Raw genomic sequence first — 27,068 nt, forward strand, 5'->3', positions numbered from 1 at the left:
TCTCATCGTTGAATTCTAAGAATTCTTTGTGTATTTTAGATACCAGTCCTTTATCAGATATGTGCTTTACAGATATTTTTTCCAAGCCTGTGGCTTATCTTTTCATTCTCTTAACAGTGTCTTTTGTAGAGCAGAAGTTTTTAATTTTAATGAAGTACAGTTTATCAATTTTTTTCTTTCATGTATTATGCTTTTGGTGTTTGACTAATCTAAAGACACAAAGATGTTCTCCTATGTTATCTTGTAGGAATTATATAGTTTTTCATTTTATTTATTTATTTAAAAGATGACCGGTAAGGGTATCTTAACCTTTGACTTGGTGTTGTCAGCACCACAGTCTCCCAAGTGAGCCACAGGCCAGCCCTAGTTTTTCATTTTATATTTAGGTCTATGATCCATTTTGAGTTAATTTTTGTGAAAGGAGTAGTAAGGTCTGTGTTTAGGTCTTTTATTTTACATGTGGATGTCCAGTTGTTTCAGCACCATTTTTGGAAACATTATCTTTTCTCCATTGAATTGCCTTTGCTCCTTTGTTAAGGATCAGTAGACTTGATTTGTGTGTGTCTGTGTCTGGGCTTACTATTCCATTACATTGATCTACTTGTCTCTTCTTTTGCCAGTACCACACTTTTTTGATTATAGTGAATATTGAAGTCAGGTGCTGTCAGTCTTCCAACTTTGTTCTTCTTAAGTATTATTGTGTTGGCTATTCTAGGTCTTTTTGCATTTCCATGTAAACTTTAAAATCAGTTTGTTGATATCCACCAGGTTACTTGCTGAGATTTTGATTAGGACTGCATTGAATCTATAGATCAAGTTGGGAAGAATTGACATCTTAACAATATTGAGTCTTCCTATCCATGAACATGGAATATCTCTCCATTTATTTAGATCTATAACTGGCTTTCTTTGTAATTTTATTTTATGCATTTTAAAACATGTGTCTCAGAAGAGATCCTAAGCTTCTTCAGACTACCAAAGGGATTCTTAACCCAAAAAAAAGTTAAGAAGCAGTAATTCTGTTCTAAGCTATCATTCAGTAAATGTGGGGGTCGGTGGGCAAGGATAGCTTCTGGTATTGCCTTGCCAATTTAACATTTATTTTTTCCTAAAAGAATCAGCTTACCAGTGGAGTTGGTGTCATACATAGTGTGACTTTTGCATTTTTATGGATATCAAAAAGAACACCTGTTCCTAAACTTTCCTTCAGTTGAGCCAGAATATTCACCCTGCTGACTAATTCCTCCAATTAGATTATTAGTGTTATCTGCCTCTGGTTTGACAAGGAGAGGCAGCAATAAGAAAGCTTGCCTCAGTTTTCTCATCTATAAAATGAGGAAAATAATAGCTTTTTTGCAAGGGTGATACAAGGATTAAAGAGGGTAACATATGTAAATTGCTTAGCACAATGCCTACCACCTGGCAGATGATTCAGAAATGCTAGTTGTTGTTACTGAGAAAGGAAATAGATGCCCAAACCTATTATCACTGCTTCATCAATGACTAGAGATTTTTGTCCTCTCTCCCCCTGGTTAGGAGATCCAAGAAAAGGAGGGTTTCTAGAACTCAGAGGCATGCCTACTGTTTATACCTTTTTCTTTATAGACACTGTCAGCTTTTATGCATTGATGGGATAGTATAAGTGTTTGTGCTTGTTAGTTCTTTGCCAAGCTTTTAATGAAAAGTTGTCTCAAATATACTAAAATTGAAATGAACAAAAAATACTTGCTTATTTCTGTCCTTCTCTAAACTGTACATGGGCTGTTTTCATTGACTTGAAATAGAACATTTCTTCCCTGGTTTGTTTTAAGACAAATAACTAATTGATGATTTTCTATTTTTATTCTAGAGAGAAATTCCATCATTTGTGCAATCTTCTTGAAGGAAAGTAACACCAGAGGGAGGGTCATCCTTAATCTTTGAAGATCAAGAGAACTAAAATTTAAAATGCTCTTCAGGGAAGAAAGGAGCTTGATTTACACTTTGATGTTAATTTTTTTCCTGACCCTAAGGCTGTCCAGCAGTCAGAATTGCCTCACCAAGAGTCTAGAAGACGTTGTCATTGACATCCAGTCATCTCTTTCTAAGGGAATCAGAGGCAATGAGCCCATACATACATTAACTCAAGAGGACTGCATTCATTCTTGCTGTTCAACAAGAAATATATCAGGTAAATAATAGTTCCTTGGCAACCCTTCATTCCGTGTGTTTTGTGACTTAAGTAGCTGGTGGATGTGGCTGAATAATTTATACCAGTGATTCCCAATGGTGTAGAAATGTAGGACACAAAGTCCGCTGGGGAATTTTCTACGAGTGTGCCCTCCTTGCCCCTAAGCTGGGTCAAAGTTACTGATGAGTGTGTGCATATATCCCTCAGGTGACTGGGTAGAAAAAAGGTTGAGAACCACTGATATTATTTCCTGACAGACATCTAGAATACTTGAAAACAAAAATTCCATTTAACTGCTTAGTTGCTGTCATCATGCAGTATTGGAATACAGTGTGATATTACAAAGAACGTGGAAACAGAGAAATTGAGGTGAGACAAAAAATAAACTTTTTAGCTCCTCCCCTTGGAAAATCAGTATTCGATTTTCAGTGAAAGCAAAAAACCTCCACTTCATGGTGATATAGGCTGAGTCAAGAAGTCAAGAAGTTAATAATAATAACTATTATTATTTATAATAATATAAAACTGTATAATATAATAATAACTATTATTTATAATATTACAGTTTATTATAAAGGGTATACACTTACCACTAGATAACTGCAATAAGTTTACACTGACCACTAGATAACTGCAGCTTCCAGGACTCTAGAGGGGTGGGGAGTTGTTTAGTCTGACCCATACACATGACACAGAAGGAAACTGAGGCCCCTAGGTTTGACCATACCTTTGCATATTTCAGGCTTTAAATCTGAAGAGAATTATAAATGAAAGTAAAACAGTGGTCGTTTTTCAGTTTTGCTTATGACCCTGTCCTAATTTTCTAAATAAAAGAAACTAAACTTATTGAGCACCTAACACCTTGCTAGGTGCTAGAGATAAAACAATAAGACGGACAAGTCCTTGCCACCAAGGAGCCCAGGAAGAGCTAGTGAACACCGGACCAATGGTTCTTACTTGACATACTAGCCAACTAAATCAGATGTTTACTCTTAGATCTTTACTGCCTTTTCTTTCTGTAATGGTTGTAGTGTAATAAGGAATATATATATTTTCTAGTCTTTGTCCCCAGTTCCTGTTACAGAGCTCTTAAAAGCCTTGCAATTTCCTGAATGATAAGAGCACATCTTTTGTTATTCATAATGAGCCCTCTTCAGCCATACCTGAGTTTGTACTAATGGGGCTACTCTTGACAAGCCCCTAGATAGCTTCTGAATGGGAGCTAGTCACCAGAAAGATCTTGATTAGAAGCTTGAACTTTCAGTGCCACCCCCTCACCTGGGGGTTGGGGACAGACAGGCTGGAGATTGAGTTCAATCACAGTGGCCAATGACTTAATCAGTCCTGCCTATGTAATGAAGCCTTCCTAGAAACCTCTAAGTGATGGAGTTCGGGGAGTTTCCAAGTTGGTGAACACATCCATATGCCAGGAGGGTGGTGCACCCCAATTCTACAGGGATAGAGGGTCTGGTGCTTGGGACCCTTCTAGACATCACCCTATATGCCTCTGCATCTGGCTGTTTATTTATACCCTTTATAATAAACTGTAATAAGTAAGTACAGCATTTTCCTGAGTTCTGTGAGTCATTCTAGAAAATTATCAAAACGGGGGGGGGGATTTTGGGAACCCCGGAATTTGTAGTCAAGTTGGACAGAAGTGTGGGTTACCTGGAGACCCGATACTTGCTACTGGCTTCTGAAGTGAGGGCACTTTTGTGGGACTGTTTTAGTCTGTTTTGTGTTGCTATAACAGAATTACCTGAGACTGGGTAACTTATAAGGAAAAGAGGTTTATTTGGCTCTCGATTCTGGGACAGCTGCATATGGTGTGGGCCTCAGGCTGCTTCTACTCATGGTGGAAAGTGGCAGCAGCTGGTGGGTACAAGCAGATCACATGGCGAGAGGAAGCAAGAGAGAGAGAGAGAAGGTGCCAGGGTCTTTTTTTTTTTTTTTTTTAAGCAACAAGCTCTCGCGGGAATTAATAGAGCAAGAACTCACTCACTACCCCTCCTCCCCCAGGGAGAGCATTAATCCATTCATGAGGGATCTGCCCCCATGACTCAATCGGTTTCCAACACTGCCACATTGGAGATCACATTTCCACATGAGTTTTGGAGGGGACAGCACATCCAAACTCCATCAGGGACTGAGCAGTTAAACCCATGGAGTCTGATGCTAACTTTGGGTTGTTAGTGTCAGAATTGAATTGAATTGTAGGATGTATGGTTATTGTTGGAGAATTGGAGAACTGATGTGGAAAAGACACCACGTACTAGGTGTCAGGAAGAAAAATCCCTTCAATTGTCTCAAATTGAGCAGTGTGTTTTTTATGGGAGTAATTTATGGAAATTACAGACATTTAATTTAAATTTCTAGTTTTTCTTTAAATGTTGGCATTTATGTGAAACAGAAGCATCACCTGCAAACAGGACTGAATGAGGTAAGTGTGGATATTTCTGGCAACATGGGAAGCCCTGTATACTATAACTGCTCTCCTGTAAGCAAAGGCACCTGTGGATCTCAGTTAATGGGTCTCAAATTGTTTTCCTCGTTTATCAAGGAATGGTTTTTAACTGTTTAGGGCTCAAAAGGCACTTTGATAATTTGATGTTAGCCATGGTCTCTAGAACAATGCACATAAAGACAAAGGACACAAAATTTTCCATACAATTTGGGGGGCTCGTGGACCCTCCCCTTTACCTAAGTACCAGAAAGAATAGCTTTGCAGCTATCACATTGTTGAAAAAGGAAAAGTGGAAGTACCTGTCCTAGGCAGTGGAGAGATGGCATGATAAGACACCTGCAGAGGCTACGTCTTCCTTCCCATCCAGGGAGCTGGGATTGATCCCTGATCACTGCCTGAGCAGAAGTGGTGGGAATGGTTGGCAGAGCATGTGTTTTCAATAATTAGCCTACATGCCCCTTAACCTTCAACCTGACCAGGGGTATGCTGATCCTTCAAGGGTCACGGGCCAAGACATGCGACTGCACCAGACCGAGGACGAAACCAGCTCTAGGCCATGATGAGACATAGTTAGGTTTAGAGCCATTTCTTAAGGCCCAGCTCAGCTGTAAGTTGTGTAAAGACTGCAAAGTCAGTATTTCTATGTGTATTTGATGGATATTTTAGCAAACGGAAGGCTTGTTTCTATAGAATTAAATCTACTATTAAAAGCTGGTTTTGCCAAAGATTATATATATATCATAACTCAGATTTTTAAACCCATTTGTCTTTTTAAATTGCTTTAAGCGACTAAAGTAAGGAAAAGGAAATGATTCAGCAGTCAGCAAGCAAGCGAACAAAATGGACAGAGGTGTTTGTGTTGGATGCCGGAATAAACGAGGTTCTTCCAGCTTGCTTTACTCTTTAGAAAATCCTGTTTCAAAATCATGCTTATGAAACCTTTCATTGCAGGGGATAAAGCATGTAACCTGATGATCTTCGACACGCGCAAAACAACACGACAACCCAACTGCTACCTGTTCTTCTGTCCCAGTGAGGAAGCCTGTCCACTGAAACCAGCAAAGGGCCTTATGAGTTACAGGATAATTAGAGGTAATAAAAGCATTATTCTTTTTCTTCTGCGATGGGAATTATTTAGGGATATGGTTTATGTGAAAGACTTCCTACAGAAGAGTCTAAATAAAACCACCAAAAGGGGCACAGATATTGAGACACACCAGAAAATCTCATGATTTGAAATTCAATGTATTATATCAAAATTTGATTTTTGGTGAAAGCCCTCTGCATGATAGTAGTTGTTTTGTTTTTGTTTTTACCTTCATATGATAAAAGGCACAGAGACTTTTTATGAAACATTTGTGAAGCACCTCTTTAGAACAGTGTCAACAATGCTGGAGTAAGTATACAGGACTCCAGGGTGACTGTTTTGAAAGGGTTAAGACCCATGTGAATATATAAAATTCTAGTATATTTGTTATTAAGTTCCCACTCTTTTATAATCATATCATCTGAAATCAAACTCATTAGATTTTATTGTCTAGACTTGGAGGGAAATTCACTCAAGAAATATTTATTGAACATCTACCATGTGCTAGATACTGTGCAAAGCACTGGAAATACAGTCTCCATGCTCATGGAATTTACGTATGAGTTCAGAATACAGAAAATAAATAGCTAAAAAAATTAATAACATAATTACTTGGCTATGTCTTGCTGAGATTTTGGCTTGTTTATTTTGCCCAAGGTCCTCAGGCAGACTGGTTTTGGAGTGTTTGCTCCAGCTCCAATCGCAGCTGACTAATGCATAGTGAACTTTGCAGAGAGCGGTATGCAAAAAAGGCAGGGAGGGCCAGATCACATAAAGCTTTGTAAGCCTGGGGAGGGAGTTTTTATGTTAGGTGTGTGATGGCAAGCTGCTGGAAGTTTTTAAGCAGGTGTATTATGTGGTGTTTTAAAGGTGATTTCTCAAAGCTCACGTGATGGCTCCCTTGGGAATGAATAATGCCACAGCAGCAAGGGGGGAAACAGAAAGACTGGTTAGGAGGCATTCATAGGGTCCAGGTGAAGGATGGCATTGTGGACCAGTGAGATGGTAGAGGAGACGGGGAGGGGAGTAGACGTATGGGCTATTCCAAAAGTAGAGTTGACAGGACGTGCTGGTGGCCTGGATGTGGGGAACCAGGGAAAGAGAAGCATTGAGGCTGAGTCCTAGTTTTTGACTTGAGCATCTGGATGGATGGTGTCACCATTTCCTGAGTTGGGGAAAATTTGGGGGATGCAGTTTTAGGGTTGGGAGATGGAATGGAATCAAGGGTTGTGTCTTGGATGTGTTAAGTTTGAGGTACTTTGGGGAAAGATACTGCCAGGGTGGCTGACTCTGCTGTGTCCCCTGGGTGAGACTGTGTCTGAGTTTTGTTCATGAGCCAGGGAAATCTGATGTATCAAACGTTCCCTGATACAGGAGCATGAAGCACAGATTATTTGTATAAGTAATCTGTTGCTGGGATATGATGATAGAAATTATAGGCGAATTTGTTTTCTAATTTTCCTAATACTTCTGTAGTGTTGTTGCTTTTATAATGCATGCATAAAAGAGGAAACGCAAGGAAAGAGAACTTGGTTGGCATGTGCGTAAACCTTTTAAGGATATGTGTGAAGTCATGGAGTTAGAATCCAACAGTTCTTGTGGAAGCCACCAGGGGGCGTCATCAGCACAGAGCAGGTTGATAGAATCTGAGTAAAGTGGCACCAACCCTGGACATAGTATGCAGAAGACTGTTTATATCTACTGGGTGTGTACAACGTGTATTTGTAATTCTGTTTATGAATTACACGCTGATGGATTGAGATTACCTTAAAAATGATTTATCTGCATCCTGTTCAGAGAGAAATTAATTATAGGTGTCTGCTGGGTGCTTTGTTTCCAGAGGAACTCTTTTTCCTGTAACCAATTGACTAATGTATACAGACTGAAAGTTTGCAAGATGACAGTGGACTGTGTTCATTCTATAAAACCATTGCAGCTTGGCATCGTTTAATTTTTTTTTTCTTGCAGCTTTATGGTGTGTCTTTTCTACCAAGGACTGGAAGACTAGAATTCAGAAATAGAATAAATTGAGAGTCTGTTTGCTCAGCTGGTTTCCAAGTAATAGTCAGTCCCCATTTTCTGACTCAGTGACGTTGCTTGAAAATGAAACTCAAAAAAGGAGTGGAGGGCACAGGGCTGTTTCCCAGCTCCCACTGTGGCTCATCTCTGCGTGAGTGACAGCAAGCACCACACCTCAATGGCAAACGTCAGTGAGAGAGGTAAATGAGCAGGTGTAGAGGATCCCTGTGTAGTTAGTTCTAGAATGTTTGCCAATAGATGAATCTTATCAAGAAATGGGACTAGCCCCAGCTTTGCTTTATTTATGAGCTTGCATGCCTGAGAAAGAAAACAGCTGTTTGGTCATTCTTGTCAATAGCCTTATTTAGGTTTTGATTTCACACACAAAGCAGTTAGTTAAATAGTCTTTTCCTTTTTTTTCTAATTTTAAAATGGAATATGTCGAGTCTTCTTTCTTAAAATATCTGACTTTTTTTTTTTTTTTTTTTTTTTTGGTGGCTGGCTGGTATGGGGATCCAAACCCTCAGACCTTGGTGTTATAGCACTGCTCTCTAACCAACTGAGCTAACTGGCCAGCCCATAAATATCTGATCCTCCCTAAAACTGTAGATGCTGTTTATGTCATATGATGCTAAGAATGTGATGTCACCTGTAGTCAAAACTCTGTTCTTCTGTATTGTTGGAGGAAAAAGGAACTTTGTGCATACAAATTCTATTTTGATTAGAGTACTACAATCCTAGAGCACATGTCCATCAGCTTTTTCTGTCAAGGGCCAAATAGTACTTTAGGCTTTTCAGGCCAGCATTTTAGTCTTTGTAGGCCACACACAATCTGTCATACCTACTCATGTCTCTCCTTATAGTGAGAAAGCAGCCACAGACAACGTAAACAAATGAGCATGGTTGTGTGCTGATAAAAATTTATTTACAGACACTGAAATTTGAATTTCACACACTTTTCATGTGTCACAAAATATTCTTCGTCTTCAGATATTTTTTAAACATAAAAATGTAGAAACCATTTCCAATTTGCACACCATGCAAGGACAGCTGGCAGGCCAGATTTGTCCATGGGGCCATTGTTTGCTGATCCCTGTCCTAGATGGATTAATAAGTGGCCCTTCTGAAGGACATCTTAGAGGTGGTGTGAGGCTTAGAGAGTAGTCACAAGATACAAATTTGAGTGGCCTCTGGATCTGTTAAGTGAGGTCTAGGTTAGAAACTGGCATGGGGGATAGTTGAGGAAGGAAGGGCAGACAGAGCAGGAGAGAGAGAACCAGTTGATGCAGGGAAATGTCTCTGCTTCTTTCCTGTATTTTCTGCATTTCTAATCTAAGCTAATCAGTTAGCCAAGTAGCAGAGTCCCATAGAGCAATCCAAATGATCATTCCCTGCACCTGATTGCTTTAAACAAGTCTTTCCAGTTTGAGTTGTGATAGACGGTGTGTGTCACCAAGAACAAAATGCTAAGCTTTCTCAATTATGAGCAGGATCTGTGGCTAGTTTCTCCTCAGTAGGAATCGAGACCACGTGGCTTTCTGCTCTGCAATGTGGCTATCATGATTTCAGCTAGAGGTCCTGTCATCCTCATAACCTAAGACACTGGCTCTAAAGTTCTCATCTTTGAGTGTCAAAGTGAAATCTCCCAGATAGCTTCACTTCTGTGAGTGCAGTGCTGGAACCATATGTCCCTGTGTTTTGGTTGGAAAGCACCGTCAACCTTCTGCTGCCACCTTGGTCTCCATGCCCTCAGAGGACACCAGACCTCCAATCTCCTCCTCCTCCTGCTGGTCAAAGCCTCAACCCTGTCAAAGGCACATCACAGAGATTCTGCCCCCTCCTGACTCCATGGCCTCATTTTCCCAAGGCTTCCACTTTCCTGGCTGCCCCACGCCCCACTATGGAAGCTCTCCTGGTGATTACTTGCTTCCCGGTTGGCCTATCTGCAGCAGCTCAAGCCTCACACCAGCGTGGCCCCTGCTGGTCCTCCTCCTGCCACGTCACCCAGCCCCTAGCCATCCCCATCTTCCTGAACCTGCTTCTCCCATGCTAGCTCCTCCTTCCCTGCTTTGCTGCTCCCCCCTTCCTTAATTTGCCTCATTCTCCTCCAGGCATTTCTCTTCTGTCCCATCACTCTAGAAATAAACCACAGCATCTGGTGGAGAAGCAGTGTCAGCAGATTCTGATTCAGCAATTTGTATTTTTCCATTTTGCACACATTTCAATGGAATATCAAGTATCAACAGTTTGGGAATCTACTGAACAAGCAGATATGTTTGTATTTTTTAACCTACCTGGGCATGGAAATATTTAAATCTTCCTTTTATTTTCTTATGTTTTCAGATTTTCCCTCTTTGACCAGAACTGATTTGCCAAGCCAAGGGTTAGCCCGAGAAGATGCCCTCTTACATGGCCAGTCTTCCCAGGCAGTCACTTTCTCAGCCCCTCTTCCAGCGGGTTATTCCAAGCCCACCGATGTCTTATGGAGAGGTACATTTTCTCAGAAGTCTGGATCCTCAGGTCATTTGGAGAAACTATTCAAGATTGACCATGCAAGTACCCAGTTCCCTGTTCATAAAGTAAAAGGCCATTCTCAGAGTTCACAGTTTTCCTCAGAACAAGAAACAGCTTATCTGCTGCCTGAAAATGTCACATTCCCAACTGCAGTGGCTGTTGCTTCTTTACATACTGTCTCTGCTGCTCCAAAGCCTGCAGGTCTTCCACCTGCCAGTGCTTCAGTGATACCTTCTGGGACTTCTCCACCACATCTGGCCACTGCAGCTCCACCTGTAACCACCATCCCTTCTCAGCCTCCCACAGCCCTCGTTTCTACAATTTTTGCACGTGCTATGATTACATCCCAAGAGGTGACTGCAACAGCAGTTCCAACTACCATCTTTCAGCCACCTATAGACTTGAAAGGCACCCCAGAAATGGTGCCCAACCTAACTTCGAACATGGATGTGCATAACCGTGCTACACTTTCTTTGTCAAATGTGGAGTCTTCCACTATGAATAAAACTGCTTCCTGGGAAAATGGGAAGGGTAGTGCAGGCAGCTCCTCCCTGAATAATGTTCCAGAAACCCAGCATGGACTTCCATTTGAAAAGTGGCTTCTCATTGGGACCCTGCTCTTTGGTGTCCTGTTCCTGGTGGTGGGCCTTGTCCTCTTGGGTAGAATGCTCTCAGAATCTCTGCACAGGAAACGTTACTCAAGGCTTGATTATTTGATCAATGGGATCTATGTTGACATCTAAGGAAGCAACTAGATGTCTCTTAATTCATTTAGTAATTAGAAGCCCAAATGCAGTGAGTTTCTGCTGACTTGCTGATCTTAGCATGAGATTGTATTTTGAAGACAGGAAAATGCCTCCTTCCATTTTCTTTTTTTTTTTTTTTTTTTTGACCGGTAAGGGGATCGCAACCCTCGGCATGGTGTTGTCTGCACCACGCTCAGCCAGGGAGCGCACCGGCCATCCCTATATAGGATCCGAACTCGTGGCCTCAGCGCTCCCAGCGCCGCACTCTCCCGAGTGAGCCACGGGGCCAGCCCCTTCCACTTTCTTTTTGTTGTTTTTTTGAGGGGGGTGGGGGTATGGAACCAAGTTAGGTAATTTGTGTAATGTCTCTAAAATATTAGCTGAAAATAAAGCTCTACCTAAAGTAATAAATTAAATTTCCATATAAATTGGACAATTTGACTGGCCTTATGCAAGGAAAAAAGGTTAGGACATCTAGGTTCCAATTTATTAATATTGCTGGTTCCAGATAAAGTCAACTGTTTATATTAGTTCTAATGTATTCACTTTTCTTGTTATATGAATCCCAGTAAGACTTATTCCAGATGTGTTTCCTTCCAATTAAACGTCTGAACAAATCTTTCATTACTCAGTAATGTTCTTGTAAATAACATGTCCAGTTGGGTAACTTTCAATTTATTCCCATCAGCAAAGTGACTAAATTATGAAAATATGTGTTCCAAGTCAAAATGACAACTCCCCTTTTCCCATTAATGAGCAAAGAGGTTCCCCTTGGGAGAATTCTCAGAGAATATTAGCCTACATGAAGACAGTGACAAATCAGTTCTCTGATAAATGGCCAAATCCATTTCAGGTATGTTCTAATTAACTTTTTTTCCTTTTTAAGTATTACAGACGTTTTCTAAATTTGTACTAAGTTAAAACTATACCAATATTATTTATAAATCCTTATCTAAACTTGACCAGAAGTTTATTTTAGCTTTAGTTGGAACAACATTGGAAATAATATATAGCACTTAAATTAATATGCTATAATTTTTATCAGTTAGTTATTGAAATTTCTGAGAAGTGCTTATGAGAAAGAGAGTTTGCCAGACAAGTCCCAGGAGGGGTAACTAAAAGTCCAGAAGGCTGCGTGGGTCGGTTTTACACCTCCTCTCTGGACTTCAGTTTGCTTATGTGCGAAACAAGAAGTTTGGTCTCTTGCAGGTGTCAACAGGGTTTTTAGAGATAAACACGGACTTCAGATGAGAACTTCATGCAGTGAGCACTAGAGGGCGGTAGCTGGTTAGTAAGTACAGCAATGAAAACAGGTAGGAAATGACTGAAACGGGCTTTTCACCTCTTTCCTCCTCACTTCCTCCTTCCTCCTCCTTCCCTCTGCTCTCCTGGTTCCTGTCCCCTTCCCCCCCTGGTTTACACTAAGCTCAGAAAGCACATTAAGAGGAAAGCTGGTCTACTGAAAATACTACTTTTCATATATTTTCCAACTTAACAGCTTGACACAAATCTCCAAGGGGTTTACAGAAGCTTTAAGTAGGTTGAATAAATAAAACCTTGAGTCAATTTAATTTAACAAGTATTTATTGAATATCCACATGTAGACCAGAAGCAGATTAGTAACCAAGTGCCTTGGAATTTTAAAATTTCTCTTCTCTCTGTTAATGGATTTGAACAGTGGAAGTAGGGCTTTCTGTGGGTCTTTATAAAAGCTTTCTCCTGGTTCTCTTACAGTTCTCTGTCTGCCTTGCTGCAGTCTCTCTTGTGAAAGAGAAACCTGATGGGGAGACCAGGCAGGAGGCTGGAGGGGTAGTCTAGGTGAGAGGGCCATGGGCCCCAGCAGTGGCTGTGAATTCCAGCAGTGGCAGGGCAGCCTCTGGATTTCAGAAAACTTCCAAGGTAAGAGCAGCTCTTTCAAACAGCTCTACGTATTACCCCATCACAGCAGGAGAGGCTGCTGCAAGGTCAATCAAGGGGGGAAGACACTTGCACTGCCCTTCTTTTAGATGACTTTAAGTGACTGGCCTAGCCAGCCTTTCAGATAAGGGGTGGTGAATGAAGCACCCCCTCCTTTGGTTTATGGGAAGGGAAGGCAGCAGCCTAGAACACGTGAAAAGACTAGCAAGGTCCCTGCTCACAAACATCCTCTCTCCATATTTCATGAACAGGATACTTACCTGGGTTACAAAGCTGCTCTTTGAAAAGCTAAGTCTCCTAGGGCTGGCCAGTTAGCTCAGTTGGTTAGAGCGCAGAGTTGCAACACCAAGGTCAAGGGTGTGGATCCCCACACCAGCCAGCTGCCAGAAAAAAAAAAAAGCTAACAACTCCTGAAGGATGAAGTCTGTGGCCTACTCACTCGTGATGGATGAGTTCCACTGTGTTCTTGTTTCTCAATTACCCCTGGCCTGAGGGAAGTGCTCTTGAGAATCTTTGGCTTCCAGACTGTGGTGGGCACCACCAGTTACGCACCCAGCTGCCAGCCGCACTTTTGCCTCATTTGTTACAAGTTAGAAGTGCCAGTTTCTCAGGGCCAGCCTGTGGCTCATTTGGGAGAGTGTGATGCTGGTAACACCAAGGCCACGGGTTCGGATCCCTATATAGGGATGGCCGGTGTATTAGTCAGGGTTCTCCAAAGAGACAGAATCAATAGGATATGTTATAATTATATGAGAGGGATTTATTAGGGGAATTAGCTCACGTGGCTATGAAGAAAAGTCCCAGATAGGCTGTCTATAAACTAGATGCGGGTAGCGTGGCTCAGTCCAGGTCCAAAGGCCTCAGAACCAGGGAAGCTGATGGTGTTCTTGGTGTATGTTCTGGAACCCAAAAGCTGAAGAGTCTCGAGCTCTGATGTCCATGAACAGGAGAGAAGAGTGTATCCCAGCTCCAGCAGCTCGAGAGAGAGAGCTTCACCTCTTTCCTCTGTCTTTTGTTCTCTCCGGACCACCAACGGATTGGACGGTTCCCACCCACACTGAAGGTGGGTCTTTCCCACCCAGGCCACTGAGACTCTCATACTAATCTCTGCTGGAAACACCCTCATGGACACACCTGAAAAGATAGCTTTACCAGCTTTCTCAGCATTGCTTCATCTAACCAAGTTGACATCTAGAATTAACCTTCACAGCCGGTTGGCTCACTTGGGAGAGTGTGGTGCTGACAACACAAAGTCAAGGGTTAAGATCCCCTTACCGGTCATCTTTTTAAAAAAAAAAAAGTTTCCCTTTCCCAGTCCCTCTTGCAGTTAGAGAAGCTCCTGCGACCCAGTTCTGGTGGAGAGGAAAGGTACTGGGGTCTTCTAGGAAAAATTTTCCCGCTTGTTAAAAGAAGGCTGCGCAGGAGGAAAGCCCTTTTGACCCCATTCCCTTACTTCTTGCTTGGGATGCTGGCCACGTGAGGACGTGTCACGTGGAGCTGCTGCAGCCCTCCTGCCACGCCGAGGGGAGAATCACCCACACACTGAGCATGGCAGTGGGACATGGGGAGAGTTCGGTCCTGGATGTCTTGGTCAAGCAACAGGACTGATCCTTGAACTGCCAACTTCAGTCTTGTTCTGTGACATTATCTCTAATGTTTCCACCACTTTTATCAAGTATTCAGGTACTTATTAGTAAAGATAGCAAACACCTGCAAGACACTTTACACTATGTGCCAGGCACACCTTTACATATACTCACTCATCTCATCCCTACAACAACTTTTTCAAGAATTTCTACCCTTATTTTGCAGGTGATGAAACCGAGGCACAGAAAGGTCTAAGTGACTTGCCTGAAGTCGCTTGCCCAGGTAGTCTGGCTCGAGTTCCTTCCCACTCCTTACGTTCTTGTGCCTGGAATGATACACAGTGTGACCAATTTGCGGTAGATTGGACATGTTCTAGATAAGAGGTTTTCAGTGGTGTTGAACTGAATGATACCTTGAGCCCAAAGCATGGGAATTAAGAGGTCAGTGGTCTCATTCTGGGGTAGGCTTCGTCCACTTTCTCAGCCACTGCAAGCCCGTCATCTCGTTTGGTCACTGTCCACCCATGGCAAAGTTAAGGGTCACTCTAGTCACAGGCACACTGGAGTGGAAAGCCACCCTGTTCCCATGTCCTCTTATCTCGGTTAATGGCAGCACCAGCCACCCAATCTCTCTTGTACTGAGCAACTTCAAAGTCCTACTCTGTTTCTCTCTCAGCCTCCACATCCATCCTTTCCTAAATATCATCTGTTCTCTTCAAAGACCCTTCTCAAAGTCAGCCATTCCCATTGCCCCCTGTTTGGTTTCCCTAACTCATTTCTCCTTACTCTGCTCCCACAAAACCTGTTCCCTCTATATGACTTCAAATTACCTTAAAAGTGCGATATACAGGACGGGCTGATTAGCTCAGTGGGTTAGAGCATAGCCTTGTAAGGTTTCACTTCCCCATACAGGCCAGCTGCCAAAAAAAAAAAAAAGCAGGACACCCAGGACATGTAACTCCATACATTACTCTCTGGGACCCCCTGTCACTGCAGGGGTGATTGCCAGTTGAATGACCCCTCATGCTCCAGCCCCAACCTCCCACCCTCCCATCTTCCTTCTCTTCCACAAAACCTGGGCTGGAGCCACACACCCCTTTCCACCATTTCTCAAACGTGCCAGGCACTTTGCTGTGCTGTTCCCTCAGCTTGTAAATGCCCCTCCCCTCCTTTCACCTGGCAAATTTCCATTCATCCTCCAAGACCCAATTCAAACATCACCTCCGCCACAGTCTTTCCAGACTCTCCCAGGAGAGGTGTTATTCCTCCTCGGCTCTTGATTTATACCATCAACAGAATAATTCCCTGATATCTTCTAACATATCTAATGTATATTACACCACTAGGCTGTGACATGTTACAGAGCAACGTTTCTCTGATTCCCCCATGCTTGATACTGTGTCTGGCGCATAGTAGACATTCTGTAAACAATCATGAGTGAATTTTAAAACCTGTCCTTGAAGGTCATTCCTTTCAGCAATGGGCAGTAATGCGATTTGGCTGTATACACAGAAGCAATAGCTTCTACATCATGAAGAGAAAATCTGGTCAAGACCCCATTCATACACTTTTTAGGAGAATGGGATAAAATCCAGGTGCACAGTAATGAAATGTGTACTCTTATTTTAAGTAAGACCATGTGTCGGCGGATCAGTAGATAAGCATTTTGACTTTGTTAATTTCTCTCCTTCAGGTTGAGATAGTACAGTTTACTTAGCCTATAGAAAGGATGATCTGTCAGATGTGTTTTTGTTTGTGCTCTTTTATAGCCAAAATAAGGCTCCAAATCTAAGTTATTTGTCTCCAGATGATCATGTCAGTTGGTAAAAGAGCCCAAACTAAAACCGAGGGCTCCAGCCTTCAGGTTCAATATTCTTCCACCATGCTGTACTACCATGAGCAGAAATGTGTCTCTATGAAAATAATGCATCTAGTAACACATACACCCAGACATTAGGGAGGGGAGGGTGCAAGTTTGAGTTTCAATCTCATTATATATTATATAATTTATGATGTCTGTAGTAAATATTTTTCATCTGTTCTCAGTGAGAAATATCCATTTACATTTAAATAATAAAAAATGAGGACATAGGATTTATTAAAGACTAAATTCTGTAATTCTGATGATTGTATGCAAATACTGTCTTTATCAACAGAATTACCTATGCAACTTACTATTTGTTTTCACCTTTCTATATGAGTAATTTGTCCTCCCAGCAATATTAAAAGTGCCTGGAAGATTAGCACTTCATCTCACATTTCTTTTTATCTGTTAGAGTCATTTATGGTTTGCCACTGGTAGCTAGAGCTCATGCCTATTTTTTTTCCTCATCTAGTCCTAATTACAGTGCTGTAAAGGATGAGAAAAGTACAACCTGGAAGGACTTGTCCAGCCTGGACCTCTGCCTCTCCATCCTTGCTTTTTCTTTGCTTTGTTTTTTGGCCACAGGCTGGTATGCAGATCCAAACCCCTGACCTCAGTGTTACAAAGCTGAGCTCTAACCAGCTGAGCTAACTAGCCAGCCCCTCATCCTTGCTTTTTCTGCAGTGGCAAGTCCTGCTGTGCATTGAATAGGTGATGAACAAACATCAGTTAGTTTTAACACCTTCTAGACTCCCAACACTAATGGGATGAAGGGAGGCCCACGTGCAGCCAGACAGGAACAACCCAAGTTAGTAGCAGTGGGATACTGCATAGGTCAGGCCTGTAATGCCCCTTATTTTACTCGTTCTTCTTCTCCCCACTTCCCAACACTCCCTCAAGTCCTCAGGCTCTGAGACCTGGATTCCCCTCCAGCATCCCCTCTGCCTTCAGAGGCATGGCTTCCAAGAGGAGCGGGGATGCAGATGGAACGGGAGGCTCTGCTTGGGCTGCCCATCTCCTCTGAGACTTCACCTGTTCTCACATCCTAGCACCGTTAGAAGGAAAATGGAAACATTGATCAGCTCTCACAACACACACCTGACCCATACATTTGCAGGCCTTTCATGTAGGCATAGACATAATAAGCTTTAAAAAAAAAAAAAAAAAAAAACTCTCTGTTTTCCACGACTTTCTGCTATTTGAGACCCCTGGGATCACTGTCACCACCAAATGACCATCACCAGATGTGCTCCTTGGACTTTGGACTTCACAGCCTCCAAAACTATTCCGAAGATGGCGATCTGAAGGCAGCAGCAGCGGTGGAAACTCAAGCCTCAGGGGCCCCAGGGACTGGAAGAAATCACAGTGCCTACTTGGAAAGAAGAAAAGGTAGTGACTTGCCCCAGCCCAACCCCAGAGCAGGCCCCTAGAAAGGTTGGAGCCGCCGCCACTTGTAGTCAGTGACCATACGACTCTGCGCCCGCCCGCGGAAGTGGCAGCGGCAGCAGCCGCAGCAGCACCCTTGAGGCAGCGGCAGCGGAGGAAGTGGTGCCAGCGGTAGAGGAGGCAGAGGCAGTGGCAGCAGCATAGGAACCGGCGGCAGCGACAGCAGTGGAGGAGCCGGTGGCAGTGGCAGCGGCGGCAGCGGCATAAGTGGAGCGGCGGTTGCAGTGCCAGTGGCAGCAGCGGGAGAAGAGGCACCAGCGATAGCAGCAGCAGCAGTGGGAGCGGGAGAAGCGGCAGCAGCGGAGCAGGCAGCAGCAGAGCCGGCGGCAGTGGTGCTGGCGTGAGCGGCGGCAGCGGCAGGAGTGACACCCTGCGGTACCTCCCTGTCACCCAGCAGCCTGGCAGAGTCCAAGCTGACCAGAGAGGTGGCTCCCTGGAGAGGCCCAAGACCCGAGGCAACCACACACGCAAGGCACTAGTGCCCAACTGAGTAGTCACTGAGGTAGCCATACCAAATTGGCAACCACAGCAACATCTGAGTCAGTCAATAGTGTCAAAACTGTGGACTGTGAAACCCCCTGCCACAATGAATAAACATCAAAGAAAAGATACCAGAAATACGAAAAATCAAGAAAGTACACCACCCAAAGATAATAAATCTCAAGCCCTAGATCCTATAGAACAAGAAGCCCTTGAAATGACTGACAAGGAATTTTGAGTAATAATTCTAAGGAAACTGAATGAGATACAAGAAAACTCAGCTAGACATCATGATGAAATGAGGAAAAGTATACAGGACCTGAAAGAGGAAATGTATGCCCTGAAAAAAAATGTAGCAGAACTTGCCACACTGAAGAAGTTATTCAGCGAAATAAAAAACACAATGGAGAGTTTAACCAGCAGGCTTGTGGAAGTTGAAGGGAGAACCTCTGAACTTGAAGATGGGCTGTTAGAAATAACACAAGCAGACAAAAAAAAAAAAAAAAAAGAAAAAAGAATCAAAGGCATTGAAGAAAATCTGAGAGAGATATCAGACAACCTTAAGCACTCAAATATCCGAGTCATGGGTATTCCAGAAGGGGAGGAAAAAGGAGATTGCATTGAAAACATATTCAACAAAATAGTGACAGAAAACTTCCCAGGTATAGGAAAAATCACAGATCTTCAGATACAGGAAGCTCAATGATTACCAAAAGTATTCAACCCAAAAAGGTCTTCTCCAAGACATGTTATAGTCAAATTGGCAAAACTCAAAGACAAAGAGAGAATCTTAAAAGCTGCAAGAGAGAAGCGTCAAATCACCTATAAGGGAGCCCAAATCAGGCTAACATCAGACGTTTCATCACAAACCCTAAAAGCCAGAAAGGAATGGGATGATATTTTCAAAATACTAAAAGACAGAGATTGTCAGCCAATACTCTACCCTGCAAGGCTATCCTTCCGAAATGAAGGGCAAATAGTGTATTTCTTAGACAAACAAAAACTGCGGGAGTTCACCACCACACGGCCACCCTTACAAGAAATTCTCAAGGGAGTACTGGGTTTGGTTCCTGAAAAATAACTACCACTGCCATAAAAACCCAAGAAAAATCTAAACCCACTAGTATAATAAAAATGGCATTCAAGAAGAGAAAACAAACAAACAAAAAGGCTATCTACAACCTAAGGAACCAACAAACACAGAAAACAAACAGTAAATCAGAAAGCAAGGAACAAAAGACACCTAAGACAACCAAACAATAAAATGGTAGGAATAAATCAACACTTTTCAATAACAACTCTTAATGTAAAAGGCTGAAATTCCCCAGTCAAAAGACACAGACTGGCTGACTGGATTAAAAAGGAGGACCCAACTATATGCTGCCTACAAGAGACCCACCTCACCCATAAAGATTCACATAGACTAAGAGTGAAAGGATGGAAAAAGATTTACCATGGAAAAGGTTTACCATGCAAACAGAAAAGAAATACGAGCTGGAGTAGCTATTCTTATATCTGACAAAGTAGACTTTAAAGTAAAAACCATAAAAAGAGACAATGAGGGACACTACATAATGATAAAAGGATTGATCCATCGAGAAGACATAACAATCATAAATATGTACGCACCCAATGTTGGAGCAGCCAGATTTATAAAACAAACTCTATTAGACCTAAAGAAGGAAATAGACACTAATACTGTAATAGCAAGGGACCTGAACGCCCCACTGTCAATATTGGAAAGATCATCTAGGCAACGAATCAGCAGAGAAACACAAGATCTAAACAATACTCTAGACCAATTGGACTTTGCAGATATCTACAGAACATTCCATCCAACAACCTCAGAATATTCATTCTTCTCATCAGCACATGGATCATTCTCCAGGATAGATCACATATTAGGTCACAAATCAAGTCACAACAAATACAAAAAAATTGGAATTATCCGAAGTATTTTCTCAGACCATAGTGGATTATAACTAGAAATCAATAACAAACGAAATTCTGGAAACTATACAAACACATGGAAATTAAACAGCATTCTACTTAATGACCTAGGTTCCAAGAAGAAATCAAGCAGGAAATCAAAAAATTTATTGAAACTAATGAAAATAATGATACATCATACCAAAACCTGTGGGATACTGCAAAAGCAGTATTAAGGGGGAAATTTATTGCATTAAATGCTCACCTCAGAAGAACGGAAAGATGGCAAGTGAACAACCTCACACTTCACCTTAAGGAACTAGAAAAATAAGAACAATCCAAACCTAAAGTTAGCAGATGGAAAGAAATCATTAAGATCAGAACAGAACTGAATGAAATTGAAACCCAAAAAACAATACAAAAGATCAATGAATCAAAAAGTTGGTTTTTTGAAAAGATAAATAAAATTGACAAACCATTAGCATGGCTACCAAAAAAAAGAAGAGAGAAGATTCAAATAACAAAAATTAGAAATGAAAAAGGTGATATTAAAACTGATTCATCTGAAATACAAGAAATCATTCGAGACTACTATAAACAACTATACGCCAACATGTTTGAAAATCTGGAGGAAATGGATAAATTTCTGGACACACACAAGCTCCCAAAACTGAGCCATGAAGATGTAGAAAATCTGAATAGACCAATAACAATAAAGGAGATTGAAGCTGTTATCAGAAAGCTCCCAGCAAAGAAAAGACCAAGACCAGATGGATTCACAGCAGAATTTTACCAAACATTCAAAGAGGAATTGACACTGATTCTTTACAAACTATTCCAAAAGATTGAAACAGACGCAAATCTCCCAAACTCATTCTATGAAGCAAACATCATCCTGATACCAAAACCAGGTAAAGATAAAACCAAAAAAGAAAACTACAGGCCGATATCCTTGATGAATTTAGAGGCAAAAATCCTCACTAAAATACTAGCAAACAGAATACAGCAACACGTACGTAAAATTATTCACCACGATCAAGTGGGATTCATCCCAGGGATGCAAGGTTGGTTCAACATACGCAAATCAATAAATATGATACACCATCTGAATAAAATCAAACACAAGGACCATATGATCATCTCTATAGATGCTGAAAAAGCATTTGATAAAATTCTACACTTATTCATGACAAAGACCCTCTATAAATTAGGTATAGATGGAAAGTATCTCAACATAATCAAAGCCATATATGATAAACCCACTGCCAATATCATTCTGAATGGGGAAAAGCTGAAAGCTTTTCCTTTAAGAACAGGAACTAGACAAGGATGCCCACTCTCACCACTCCTAGTCAACATAGTGTTGGAAGTACTAGCCAGAGCAATCAGAGAAGAGAAGGAAATAAAGGGCATCCAGATTGGAAAAGATGAAGTCAAACTGTCCCTGTTTGCAGATGACATGATCCTATATATCGAACAACCTAAAGCTTCTACAAAAAAATTCTTAGAGGTGATAAATGATTTCAGCACAGTAGCAGGATACAAAATCAACACACAAAAATCAGTAGCATTTCTATTCTCTAATAGTGAACATGCAGAAAGAGAAATCAAGAAAGCCTGCCCATTTACAATAGCCACCAAAAAAAGTAAAATACTTAGGAATTGAGTTAACCAAGGAGGTGAAAAATCTTTATAATGAGAACTACAAACCGCTGCTGAGAGAAATTGGAGAGGATACAAGAAGATGGAAAGATATCCCATGCTCTTGGATTGGAAGAATCAACATAGTGAAAATGTCCATACTACCCAAAGTGATATACAAATTCAATGCAATCCCCATCAAAATTCCAATGACATTTTTCTCAGAAATGGAAAGAACTATCCAGACATTTATATGGAATAACAAAAGACCATGCATAGCCAAAGCAACGCTGAGCAAAAAACATAAAGCTGGAGGCATAACACTAACTGACTTTAAACTATACTACAAAGCTATAATAACCAAAACAGTACGGTACTGGCATAAAAACAGACACACTGATCAATGGAATAGAATAGAGAATCCAGAAATCAACCCACACACCTACAGCCATCTGATCTTTGACAAAGTCACCAAGCCTATACACTGGGGAAGAGACTGCCTCTTTAGCAAATGGTGCTGGGAGAACTGGATATCAATTTGCAGGAGAATGAAACTAGACCCATACCTTTCACCATACACTAAACTCAACTCAAAATGGATTAAAGAATTAAATATACACCCTGAAACAATAAAACTTCTTAAAGAAAACATAGGAGAGACACTTCAGGAAATAGGACTGGACACAGACTTCATGAATACGACCCCAAAAGCACAGGCAACCAAAGGAAAAATAAACAAATGGGATTATATCAAACTAAAAAGCTTCTGCACAGCAAAAGAAACAATTAACAGAGTGAAAAGACAACCAACAGAGTGGGAGAAAATATTTGCAAAATATACATCTGACAAAGGATTAATATCCAGAATATACAAGGAACTCAAACAACTTTACAAGAAAAAAACAAGCAACCCAATTAAAAAATGGGCAAAAGAGCTAAGTAGGCATTTCTCTAAGGAAGGTATATGAATGGCCAACAGACATATGAAAAAATGCTCAACATCACTCAGCATCCGGGAAATGCAAATCAAAACCACACTGAGATACCATCTCACCCCAGTTAGGATGGCTAAAATCAAAAAGACTCTGAACGATAAATGCTGGCGAGGTTGCAGAGAAAAAGGAACTCTCATACATTGTTGGTGGGACTGCAAAATGGTGCAGCCTCTATGGAAAATGGTATGGAGGTTCCTCAAACAATTGCAGATAGATCTGCCATATGACCCAGGTATCCCACTGCTGGGAATATACCCAGAGGAATGGAAATGATCAAGTCGAAGGTATACCTGTTCCCCAATGTTCATCGCAGCACTCTTTACAATAGCCAAGAGTTGGAACCAGCCCAAATGTCCATCATCGGATGAGTGGATATGGAAAATGTGGTTCATCTACACAATGGAATACTACTCAGCTATAAAAACGAATGAAATCCTGCCATTTGCAACAACATGGATGGACCCTGAGAGAATTATATTAAGTGCAACGAGTCAGGCACAGAAAGAGAAATACCACATGTTCTCACTTATTGGTGGGAGCTAAAAATAAATAAATTCACACACACACACACACACACACACACACACACACACAAATCGGGGGCTGGGGAAGAAGACTTAACAACTACAATTCCTTGAAGTTGATACAACAAGTGAACAGAAAGGACATTGTTGGGTGGGAGGGAGGAGAGGGAGGAGGGAGGGAGGTTTCGGTGATGGATCCCAATAATCAACCACATTGTATATCGACAAAATAAAATTAAGGAAAAAAAAAAAGAAATATATCTCAATAAAGTGGTTAAAAAATAAATAAAAATTAAAAAATAAAAAATAAAAAACCTTTTTTTCAGAACGGAAGCAACCTGAAAGGATAATGTAGAAGCAATAGAAGTTGGAGCGAGTGCAGAAGTTTGTACGTGAGCGAGCATGAACAGGTGAATGGCAGGATTCCAGGGACTGGGCAGCAAGCAAATGGATGTTATTGCTTAATATTTAATGAAACTTTAGATGGCAAATTCAAAATTGTGCTAAATTTATTAGCCTCAGCCAGTGTACCCTAGCAAGCCAATGGGATGTTCCATGCCGGGCTGGCCAGGTACAGCTGCACATGGGCCAAAAGCTGCTATCACACAGATTCCTTTCTGAATGCCCCAGAGGAGAGAGAAATAGGGACAGCTGTATTTCTGTAAACAGCAAGGAGCTCCTAAGAGCGATCCTTTCTCACCTGCCCCTGCGCTCCAGGCAGGCGTTCTCACACTTTAGAGCTGGGTTCTGTAAATCTCAGTTTTTTCCATATCCTCTTCAGCCAACATCATTAGCGATCTTAAGACTTAGGGGGAAAAATAAAAAGATTTCTTGTCTTTTTTTTTTTTTTTTTTAAAAAAGCAAAGCCCTGCATTACAGACACTTCATCCAGAACTATTACACCTCCCCTCCCCTCACTCCACCCACACAAAACTTGGGAAAGTGTCCCCAGCCACAATGACAGAACCTACCCCTGGCTGGATTTATGACCTCCTCCCCGTGTCCCCCCTGCAGTGGGGAGGAAAAGGCATGACTTTGAGAAAAACAAGTATCAGGGGTTGATGGTGTCTGCTGAACTTGAAAATGTTAAATTATGGAGAAAATTTTTTTTGGAAAAGAAACTATCTTCAAAATTGTGCTGCACAGTAAAGTTAATGGAGCCCATATGTCGTCTACTAAAACTTAGAAAAACAAACTAAAAACAATGCTTTGGGGCCTGCCAGGCTGAAATGTGATCTACTCCTAATATTCACTCGACCCAGAGTAAAATGCTTTAAAATGGTAATGATTCCAAGGTACAGCTCAGTGGATAAACAACAGACCTCAAGTCCAAGGGGAGTTATGTTCTAATCCTAGCTCTGGGCAAGTCACTTAATCTTCTCAACAGCTCGTTCTCAATTTTCTCAGCTCTAAAATGGGGATATCAGTACAGTACTTCACAGGGTGTTTACGAGGTGTGCTAAAATGATTGTAGAGCACTTTACAAATGTTTAATAACTGTTGCTCTTTTCAAAATTTGGCTTTATAACATCCTTTATTATTCATTCAGTGGTGTGGAAGTAAATGAAGACCACCCAAATGAGTACAGAGGCTATTTATTCAGAGCTGCTGTAGTAAGAAAGTAAACCACCATCACTTGCATTTGGCAGAGACTCCAGGCAGGCCGGGGAGTGGGAAAGCTTTACAGCGAAAAAAAGGGAAGGCTTGGGGTATGCCAGTACTGGAGGTGGTTGGCCTGGGGAAAGTCGAATGGCGCCACCTCATCTGATTGGTGTGGGAGCACATTTGGCTTTCTCTGGTTGGTCCTGAGTTGGAAATGGGTTAGGGATCCTGAGTTGGAAGCCAGATGGTTTGGCTTTCGTGGCTGGTAGCTGCAGAGGTTGTGGGTCTGCTGTATATGGTCTGACCATTGTCCATTGTTTGTATATTCAGCCTCTCAGGGGAAAATTAAGGCGGGGGGGGGGGGTCCAACTATTCCAGGAGACAGCCAGTAGTAGCCTAGGAAGTAACTTGTATTTTTTACACCTTTTCAACACTTTTAGAAGCAGCAATTCTAAAAGATAGACTGCTGAACCAACTATTTTCGCTCTCTTGAATCAGTAGGCACACCACTGGGCTGGCAATCCAGACAGCTGGGTTCTAGACATGACTGTCTTATATGCTGGGGGTGGGGGGCCTTAGGGGAGGAGCCTGACCCTTGTGGATAGGATGAGAATTCCTATCTGTCTAGTCTGTACCTGGCCTAATGTTTGTATAAGGGCCCTACAAAGCAGGTGTTTTAAACCTTATAAAACAGGTGTTTTAGGATGGTGATAAGGAAGAATGTGGCGTCCGGCTTCGAAGTTCCATCAGTGGATTGGAGTCTTGAGAATTTCCGCCTGTCATGTAGGGAGATGTCTGACTCTCTGTCTCCCCATCTTTCCCACCCCTCCCCGCCAAGGCTGACTCCTTCCCACACCTCTGCTCCTCTATGATCACTGGAAACTCGGGAATTTCTTTGGGCCTCTACAGGAAACTTGCATACTTGATTTCTACCTCTCGTTAATTCATCCATATATCCAAAAATAATGAGTTTCTTATTGTTATCTTGGCATGAAGTAATAAATATTTTAAAATTTTTTCTTTTTTGATTTCTAATGTAGTGAATATTGATGGCTGTAACCAATATAAATAAAATCTCTTTGGGTCTTCAACAATAATTAAGAATGTCAAGGGAGGGATCCTGAGACTGAAAACTTTGTTAACCTCTGCTTTAGATAATCTTAGCCTTTGTCTCAGTAATACTACCTCTCGGATTCTACTTTAAGGACACAGGACTGTATACAGAAATTAATGTACAGTGTGCTGATTGCAGCACATCTATCGTTAGATTCAACCTAAGTCTCTGAATAGGATTAGTTACATAATTCATAGTACGTTAATAAAATAAAATATTACGTAATTACTAAACTCATTGTCAAGAATTTTAATGATATGAGGAAATGCTAGCAGGAAAATAGTAATTAAAATAGCAGTATATGAAGACAAATTAAGTATGATCCCAATTTTCTGTTTGTGTGTGTGTAAAACCCTTAAGCAAAATACAACAAATACACTACACCAAACTGTTTGCTATAATTATCCATTTTGGGGTTACTAGTCTTCAGATGATTTTGTTTATATTTTTTAAAATGTTACTTGTTGCCTATAAAAAACTTGAATATCATTTTTATAATTAGAAAAACACAAAAGTTATTTTTAAAAAACATTTAACACTACATTTATATCTTTAACACAAAAGCTTCCAGTCCCTCACCAAAAAACAAGGATTCATAATTTACACTTTTTTGGGAAGACAAACATTTGCTACAGCACTTTGGTATAAAAACCTATTTAGCCACAGCTGAAATATCCAATCATGTGACTGGAGTCTGAAAGTCTTCTTTTTCATAAACACAGAGTCCAGATCACAACCAGGATAGGACAGAAATCAGGCGTACCAGTGGGAACGGGCAGAAGTTACTGGCCTAGACATAAATGCATAGCTAAGTCAACTGTCTTGGGCATAAGCCTTGGAGGAAATGGCAAGACCAAGAGATAAGCCTAATGGAAAAGACAGATGGACTCTGACTTCTATGAAGCAAATTTGCAGTAGTGTCTGAGGATCAGTCCAAGCAGGATTGAGGCGGGCAATTGGCAGGGACTGG

General features: G+C 41.4%; 1 protein-coding gene across 1 annotated transcript; it reads left to right on the plus strand.

Moving 5' to 3' along the window:
• Positions 1 to 1,913: 1,913 nt before the first annotated feature.
• Positions 1,914 to 11,382, plus strand: MANSC1 (MANSC domain containing 1). The gene is made up of 3 exons (XM_063076105.1): positions 1,914 to 2,170; positions 5,586 to 5,726; positions 10,084 to 11,382. Exons 1-3 carry the CDS (start codon positions 1,948 to 1,950, stop codon positions 10,995 to 10,997), a joined length of 1,278 nt encoding a protein of 425 aa, XP_062932175.1. The 5' UTR covers positions 1,914 to 1,947; the 3' UTR covers positions 10,998 to 11,382.
• Positions 11,383 to 27,068: the final 15,686 nt, after the last annotated feature.

The sequence above is a fragment of the Cynocephalus volans genome, chromosome 12, assembly GCF_027409185.1.
Source record: "Cynocephalus volans isolate mCynVol1 chromosome 12, mCynVol1.pri, whole genome shotgun sequence".
Classification (NCBI taxonomy): domain Eukaryota; kingdom Metazoa; phylum Chordata; class Mammalia; order Dermoptera; family Cynocephalidae; genus Cynocephalus; species Cynocephalus volans.